Here is a 9,374-nt window from a genome sequence, read left to right as displayed (position 1 = left end):
TAAGCGTTCATTATATATTTTATGTATATCCATCAACCCTGTTACCCCACTGGTAGTTTTTCACCATGGCTAATCAATACACGGAGTAGAATCATAAATAATGAAATAGATTGATAATGTTTCACGTATTTTTTCTCAAAATGCCAATAATTGTTCTCTTTCGTCAGTGAAAGAAACTATCATTTCTTTCCGTTATTGCTATTTCCACATGCCAACAACATAATATGAAGGAAGACATTTCAACTGCGACTATTCTCCATCTAGAATTATATTTCAAATTAACCTACAATTATTTCCATGCAATTATTTGGTAGATTCAACAAATAGAAGCTACTTAAATTATTGTTCAAATATTTTGTTATTAAAAAAATTACTCAAGGCATTTCATGGAAATTTACATGTGTTGTGCAGTTAAGACATATCAATAGTTAGGTCAGGTGGAGCCATTTTTGTAACTCGATCTTCATTGTCACTATAGCCTTTAGATGCTACCCTTAGCATGATACACCATTTTTATTTCATATTTAATCAATGATTTGCAACATTGATATTGATGATAATCTACAAAGCATTTCATCTTTATATATGAATAGTATCAGTTTTTTTGCGGGGAATAACTCTTATACACTATTTTTTGTTTTCTTTTGGCTTAATCACTAATGTAGCAGCATGTTGTCCATAACATATTGTATATGCTAGGGAAATACCTATTCTCATATGCCTTTCACTGCATGGCATAAATTTCGGATACATGTCAAGCATCAGAGAGTATCGCAAGACAAAAATGGAAGCTCCGGTGTATGATTCAATAAGTGTTAGTCTTCTAGAAATGGTCTGGTCCATGCATTATTTTTTTTTGTCAATAGAGATAGAGGTCTTACTTTATGTGTACTTCATTTTTATTTTAAAACAGTGCAGCAGCTCATCTCAATTATTTATGAATAAGTTATAGTTCAGGTGTTGCTTTCAAACTTTATGAATTTCATGTGCACATATATAACCAGATCATGCATTGCCTTTGTTCACGGAAAATTTCTTTGCACGCGATGAACATAAACATAATAGAAAGAATGGCATTCAGTATAACATTTGTGGACATTCAACTTAGGTTGATCATGACATGATGAAACAATAATAACTATTCCATTCCCATAGACAACATAAATGGAGACGTCTTTTATTGTTCACCAAAGTGATTAAGTATTATTTTTTTCAGTTGAAGTGATTTCATTATAGAAAAAATAGAGTTGTCACACAAATTTTTTATTTGATTTCCCACAAAAACTAAGAGAAAAAACATGATTACGGGATTTCACACATACACGGGTGTGTGTGTGAGAGAGAGAGAAAGAGAGAGAGAGAGAGATACTGTGCATATATGAATAAAGACCCAGTTAGTGCCCAATCAAGCATATAATAAAGGTGGAAAAAGTAATGTGGTATTTTTTAGATTAAAAGTAATGTGATCTTGGTTATGCATTAAATTTGCATTATCCATAATTATTTTATGTTTATTAATTGCTAGCCCGTGCAAGTGCACGGGTTGACGACTAGTACTACTAACAACTCATGCGTACACGAACACATGACCCGGCCACCACTTGTACATGCACGGCTAAATGACTTGCATGCACTATACCAAATCACTCGGCTGACACTCTTTGCTGGCCGTCGGCTTGAGTTCTCGTGTGGTGTCCGCCTCACACGGCACTTGCATCTCGCATCTCCGCCGCCTCACACGGCAGTAGCATCTCACCACGCACGATCTCTGGGCTGACCACTCGCTGTCTACGTACATATCACACGTACATCTTGCCGGCACCGATCGAGTACAACTAGCTACATGCAAAACTCAAAACTACATGCTGATACATCATAACAAATTAGTGCTAACATAAAAGGCCAGGAAACATAATTGTAGAAGGGCAGACAAGCAATAATGTTTCAGATTTTCAGAACATCTGTTTCTCTAAAGAAGTTGCGGCAAATTTATCTGACGATCCTAACCAGATTCATAGATAATGATCACACAAAAGAAAGGTGGCAGCTTATTCCACACGAAGACGCCCGAGGAGCCTTAGACACGCCTCCTTCACCCGGCGGCGTCGACGGGGCATCGTCCCTAAGGCCTTGGCGGCCTCCACGGTACCCGCGTGTATGCGCTTGCACGCGTCGTCCTTGCAGGCGCACACCAGCCCCAGCCGCTCCAGCTCTTGCTCCTCGACGACAGGCACCGGCGCCGGCTGCTGGGTCAGGACGGTCACGTCGCACCTCACGGCGATGGCGCCGTCGAGTAGCTTCTCCGACTTGTCCAGCCAATCCCTGCTGACGAAGTTCATAAAGCCGAACTGCCCGCCCTTCTCCTCGAACGTGACCACGTCGGCGTGCTCGTACGTCGCCGGCGCCGGCCAGCCCTGTCGCCGGAGCGGGACCAGGATGAACCGGAACTCAGCGCGGACGTCCTTGACGACGTGGCTGGCGAGCTCCAGCACGAGGGAGACGTAGCCGTCGTACTTTTGCGCCGATCCGTTGGGGTAGCAGCGGATACGCCAGGTGTGCCCTCCCGCCTGGAACTTGGGCGACTTGAGACACTCGCCGTTGGCGAGCATCGCAGCTGCCTGCGAGAAGGAGTCGATCCTTAGCACGTGAGACCCGGTGGCCAGCACGATGGCCACGCTCGAGGCGGAGAGCGACGGCGGGACGTACGCCGTGGTCGTCATGGCCGAGAACGTACTGGAAACACAATTTTACGACGACGTGACGATGATCTGTTTGTCGCATATATAAATCGCGTACCCAAAGCGGTGCCGGACGAGTGGCTATATATGTGATTATGTCGACAATGAAAACAATATGCATTACGGTTGTGCTAATTCTCAGTCGACTGAGAATTACTGAAGTCTCAGTCGACCGAGTTACGTGAGATTTGTTCGCTATCTTTTCTTCTGGGCTTTTCGTTTCTTCCTGGGCCGTCGTTTCATTCATGTACTTGAGCTTCTATGTGATTATTTTTTTGTCCCGTGAGCAGTGATGCCATTGCTTTTTTCTGTTTCTCCTTTTTGATCGAGAGGGTCGTGTGACCCCTTTTGGCCTTTTTTTTGTATTATCAACGACTTTTGCAAGTCAGTGGTGTTTTGTCTGTGGATGGGGCAGTAGCATGTGTGCGCCACTAGCCACACAACCGCAAGTGTCAGTCCTGACTGCGACTACATGTAGTCAACACAAATGCAACTCTGTGGTGTTTTTATCGGGGGCGGGGGGGGGGGGGGGGGGGGGGGGGGGGGGGGAATAGTTTCATGTCTGACTCTAGGCATGTAACTGCAAGTGTTGCCCCAAAAGAAAATATGTCGTGTTTTTTTGTGGAGGAAGGAAAGTTCCATGTCTGACACTAGGGACGCATGCAACTAAAGTGTCACCCCCGACTACAATTGCTTCTCTATAATGCAACTACAATTCTATGGTGTTTTGTCGGGAGGGATTGTTGCATGTCTACCACCAGGCATGCAATTTTAAGTGTTGCCACCGACTGCAACTCTGTGGTGTTTTTGTCGGAAAAGTGAGGTGGTCGCATATGTGTCACTAGGCACGCAACTGCAAGTGTCACCCCTGACTGCAACTCTGAGGTATTTTCTAGGAATCGAAGTTGCATGTCAATCACTAGGCATGCAATTGCAAGTATTGCTCCTGACTGCAATTGCATGTCTTTAATGTGACTGCAACTCTATGTTGTTTTGTTGGGAAGGGGCAGTTGCATGTCTGTTACTAGGCATGCAACTACAAGTGTTGCCCACGTCTGCAACTATGTGATGTTATTTGTTGGGGGGAGAGGGCAGTTGCATGTCTGCCACTAGGCGCGCAACTGCAAGTGTCGCCCCTGACTGCAACTCTAAGTTGTTTTCTAGGAGTGGTAGTTGTATGTTCATCCCTAGGCATGCAAGTGCAAGTATTGCCCCCCGTCTGTAACTTCATGTCTTCAACGTGACTGCAACTCTGTGGTGTTTTTTTGGGAAACGGTAGCTGCATGTCTGCCAGTAGGCATGCAACTGCAAGTCTTGCCTCCGACTGCAACCATATGTGATGTTTTTTCTCGGGGTGAGTGGACAGTTTTTTGCCACTAGGCACGCAACTTCAAGTGCCTCACCTGACTGCAACTCTGTGTGGTATTTTGTCGGGAGGGGCAGTTGCATCTCTGCCACTAGGCGTGCAACTACAAGTGTTGCCTCCCACTGTAACTATGTGGTGCTTTTGTCCGAGGGAGGGGGTAGTTGCATATTTGCCACTAGGCACACAACTACTGACTACAACCGCATATTTTCCAACACGATTTTCACCTTAGTAGTGGTTCGTCGGTGAAGGGGGAGAGTTGCATGTCCTCCACTAGACAGACAACTGCATATGTCGACACGAACTCCAACTGCATGTCTTCAGCACAACTGCAACTTTGTGTGTTGGGGTGGGGGGTAAATGAGGTGGGGGTGTTGTATGTCCTTTTTTATTCAGTTTCATGTTAACCCTTGACACGCAACTCCCCTCGGCGGTGGCCGGTTGCATCTCTTACATGCAAGGGGAACGCTAAAAATCAGTCGACCGAGACTTTACAAAGTCTCAGTCGACGAGATTAGCCGCCAAGTTTCATCGAACTGTATTCAGTCGCTGATGTGTTTTCTTTTTCAAAACACACTAGGCTTTTCCTATCTAAGAGGCTGGCAGCAGCATAGTATGCCTTCCGCTACGTGGGTTGTGGATTGTGGCTTGCAGCTCGTTCTCTTGTGCTTTTCTGTTTTTATATTGTCATAGTTGTCCATGTAAATCTTTGTATGTTTTCTTCTTCTTTTTTGCTGGGTTGTGTGCACCGTGTATGTACAGAAAAAGAAAGTTAATGGGGCAGCTGACTCTATGTGTATGTATACAGTATACACGTGTACTTGTCTAGCTTTTTAACTTTCTTTTTTCATTTATTTTTAGTAGACTTTCCTTTTATTTCTTTACTTGTATTTCCATTTTTTATTTATTATCTTTCTTGTTTAGGAAATATGGAACATTCAATTTTTTAAGAACTACATTTTGACACACATGAACAATTTTTATTCTCACATGTTGTTGTGTTAATTTTTTTTATTCTGAGTTGTCGTTGCCTTTTCTACATGGACTTTTGTTTTATTTGCTTATTTGTATCTTGTCTATATTTTTTTTACTTTGTTTCTTTGTGTATTACCCAAAAATAATTTTTTATTGTGTTTATGTGCTATGTTTTTTTTACGAGCGCACCGTAAAGTCGCATACATAACACTAGGCATGCAACTGCAAGTGCGCCCTCGACTACAACTGACCTTTGTTCTATCGGAGAACAGTGGAAGAGGGGAGGGGTAGTTGCATGTTTTTCACAAGGCATGCAATTGCAAATGTCGCCCTTGACTACAACTGCATGTCTACAAGCGAATGCAATTGACTTTTGTTCTGTCGATGGGCGGCAGGAGAGGGGGTAGTTGCAGACTAGGCATGCAACTGCAAGTGTCATCCTTGACTGCAACTGCATGCCTACCCACCCGATTGCAACTAGTCTTTTTGTTATGTCGGAGGACATCGGGAGGGGGCGTAGTTGCATGTCTGACTGTAGGCACACAACTGCAAGTGTCGCCCCCAACTGCAATTGCATGTCTACCCATCCGACTACAACAGACCTTTGTTTCGTCGGAGTGTGGCGGGAGAGGGGGAAGTTGCACGTCTGACACTAGGCATGCAATTGCAAGTGTCACCCTCGAGTGAAACTGCATGCCGACACATCCAAATGCAACTGGCCTTTGTTTTGTCAGTGGGCGGCGAGAGAGGTGGGGGGCGCAATTGCATGTCTGACGCTAGGCATGTAAATGCAAGTGTCACCCTCAACTGCAATCGACCCTTGTTTTGCTGGAGGGCGGCGGGAGAGTGTGTGTGGGCGCAGTAAGGTAGTTGCATGTCGGACACTAGGCATGCAACTGCAAGTGTTGCCCCGGAATGCAACTGCATGTACTCTACCCAAACAACTGCAATTGACCTTTTTTTGTCGGAGCATGACAGGAGGGGGGGTGGGTAGTTGCATGTCTGACAGTAGGCATGCAACTGCAAATGTCACCCTCGACTCTGTGGTGTTTGTCGGTGGGAGGAGCAATTGCATGTCTACTATTAGACACGCAACTCCAAGTGTCGCCCCCAAGTGCAAATGCCCGTCTTCAATGCAACTGCAACTTTATGGTGTTTTGTCGGGGGGAGGGGCATTGCATGTTTATCACTAGGCATGCAACTGTAAGTGTCATTCTCGAGTGCAACTGCATGTCTTCAATGTGACTGTAACTCTGTGGTGTTTTGCTGGAAGAGGGCAGTTTCATGTTTGTCACTAGGCATGCAATCGCAAGTTCGTCCCCCGACTACAACTCTGTGTCGTTTGTTGGTGGGGAGGGGGCAGTTGCATGTCGTCTTAAAATGTACGCAATCGGAAGTTTTCCCCGGAGTGCTACTGCATGTCTCCGACGCTACTACAAACTTGTGGTGTTTTGTCGGGGAAGGGACCGTTGCATGTCTGTCATTAGACATGCAACTACAAGTGTCGCCCACGACTGCAACTCTATGGTGTTTGCCAGTGGGGAGGGACAGTTGTATGTCTACCACTTGGCACGCAACTGCCAGTGTCGTCCCTGAGTACAAGTGCATGTGTGCAACACGACTACAACTATGCGGTTTGTGGTATTTTTGTCAATGGTTGGTGGCAGATGCATGTCTACCACTAGGCATGCAACTGCAAGTATCACCCCGACTGCAACTCTGTGGTGTTTATCGGGGGTAGGGCGGCAGTTGCATGTCTGTCACTAGGCACGCAACTGCAAGTGTTGTGCTCGACTGCAACTTGCGCCAAGGGATATTGGCCACTTGCATGTATGCCGCTAAACCTTCAACTGCATGTGTCACAATCATCCCGCAAATGCAAGCGATACAACAAGACTGCAACTGTGAATTTGTTTCCTAATTTTTTAACTTCAGTTTTTCTTCTCATTCCCCTTTTCCTTTTCCCCTTTTTCTGTTTATATCCTTGGTTTTCATTTTTAATTTTCCTTTCTCTATTTTATTATTTTTATTTTTTTCCGCTTGTTTATCTGGTTAATTTGCTCTTTTCCTCCTTTAATATGATTTTCATTTCCCATTAGTAGAAATATATTTCCTTGTGTGTATATGAATATTTAAAAAATACATGTTCAAGTCTTTTCTAAAAATAAGTATTGAGCACTTTTCCGATATGCGGTGAACATTTTTTCAATACGCGATGAAACATTTTCTAGAATTATTCATGCAATTCTTAGTAAATGTTCATGTATTTTAAAAAAAGTATTTATGTGTTTGAAAACATAATTCATATTTGTTGTAAACTGTCCATAAAATTTAAAATTGTTCACGGTTCTTAAAAAATGTTCATGTAATTTTTTGAAATTGTTCATGTAACAAAAATGATGTATACACTATATATACCTGTGTGTGTTGTCCTTTGTCCTTACGTACTTTAACAACCGCGGGCAGCAACTACATAGCTCGTCAGCAAGCAATAGGAAGCACAAAATTATTATTGTTTCTTCAATATCGTTTCTTTGTGTTCAAATCCTTTGTATTTTTTTATGAACAAAAAATGACAATAAGTTATATGCCCATCTAAAAAAACACTACAAGCATGCACTGTATTGCATATACAAGAATTTTTCCAGAAAAAAAATGCTATGATTTGAACAAAAAAAGTTACCTCACTCGTTGAGGTTGTAGCTTTTTTGAGAAACGCTGAGGTTGTAGCTGGATAGCAAAACACATATTATATTTGCAGTCATACAGCCCAAGTACAAGAAGAGGAAAAAATCCGGCAAAAAGCAACAGATCGCAGGGAAAAGAAAAAGATGAGATAAAGGCCCAGTAGAAGTACAAAGCCAGCCCATAACAGCAAAAACACAAAAACAATCACATAAACGAAGCAGGTCTGGTTTGTACATGTGCTGATGTCATATACGTATGCTGATGTCATCAGTCGACTGAGTCTTCACGAAGTCTCAGTCAATGGAGACTTAGACAGACCCTACATGCAACTAAGATTTTTAATTTTGTTTTTAATTTTTTTAACATGAAAGATCTTTTTTACAATACAAATTGTTTTTTGAAGAATGATAGGAAAAACAAAGAGCGAGCAAGATGATATGGAGAGTAGGAATTATATTTTGTGTTCTTTTTTCCATTTTTGATATTTTACTTCTTTGTCATAAAATATATTTTTATACAACTCAAACCCATTTTAAAAAATGATGAGAAAAAATATGCGAGAAGTACACAGAGAAGAGAGGGAACATAGATCTTAAAAAAAGAAGAGAAGGAACACTGATCTAAAAAAAAGAAGAGAAGGAACATAGCACGAGCACGTGACGTGCAATGCGAAAGAAGAAAAATGGGCCGATCTGCAGGCCCATGCAACGATCGCGAGTGGAGAAACAAGCAGCGATGCGTAGAGCAAAATCTGGCTTAGTTCCTCTAGGAAAAGTAACAAAACCTGGCTGAAAACAAGTGCTGCACCATAAAAAATGTACGCTGACGTCAGCCGACTGAGACTTCGCGAAGTCCCAGTCGACTGATTCCTAGCCAGACCCCATTACGGTTGTGCTAATTCTCAGTCGACTGAGAATTACTGAAGTCTCAGTCGACCGAGTTACGTGAGATTTGTTCGCTATCTTTTCTTCTGGGCTTTTCGTTTCTTCCTGGGCCGTCGTTTCATTCATGTACTTGAGCTTCTATGTGATTATTTTTTGTCCCGTGAGCAGTGATGCCATTGCTTTTTTCTGTTTCTCCTTTTTGATCGAGAGGGTCGTGTGACCCCTTTTGGCCTTTTTTTTGTATTATCAACGACTTTTGCAACGTGTAGGTTTGAGTAGTGGTATAAACTTCACATACCTAGTATTTATTAGCTTTAGTTATTTTTTATTTTCCATTTTTTTTGTTCAAATTTAGTCATTTTGTTTTTTATTTTATTTATCAACCCATTCATTTTGTTTTGGCTTTGCTAAATCTTTGTCAACTCGCAAACCATTATATAGATTTTTTGTTCTGCTGTTTTTGTTTAAAAAATCTGTTTCAATTTCCTTTTTTTTCTTATGTCACTTCTATTTTCTTCTTTTAGTTTATTTTATTTTTCTTATTTTATTGATACTTTTTTGGAGCACGGCTTAAAATCGTGCATTATGCTATTTCTGGATGACTATTGTCTAACGCGTATCTAAGTCCTTCACATGTCAAATGAAATGTAATAAGTCTTGTGCTTTCTCCCAGTGGGCATTATGGTTTTCCGTGTGGCACATTTGCTTTGTTCTCGTTTTCGC

The 9,374-nt window shown here is 42.3% G+C and overlaps 1 protein-coding gene across 1 annotated transcript; it reads right to left on the bottom strand.

Moving 5' to 3' along the window:
* Positions 1-2,048: 2,048 nt before the first annotated feature.
* Positions 2,049-2,720, bottom strand: LOC109734855 (BTB/POZ and MATH domain-containing protein 3-like). Its single transcript, XM_020294034.1, has one exon. It carries the CDS (start codon positions 2,718-2,720, stop codon positions 2,049-2,051), a length of 672 nt encoding a protein of 223 aa, XP_020149623.1.
* Positions 2,721-9,374: the final 6,654 nt, after the last annotated feature.

Source organism: Aegilops tauschii, chromosome 7 (genome assembly GCF_002575655.3).
Source record: "Aegilops tauschii subsp. strangulata cultivar AL8/78 chromosome 7, Aet v6.0, whole genome shotgun sequence".
Taxonomy (NCBI): Eukaryota; Viridiplantae; Streptophyta; class Magnoliopsida; order Poales; family Poaceae; genus Aegilops; species Aegilops tauschii.
Note: the sequence above shows the minus strand (reverse complement) of the source record. Positions and strands in the feature narration are given on the sequence as shown.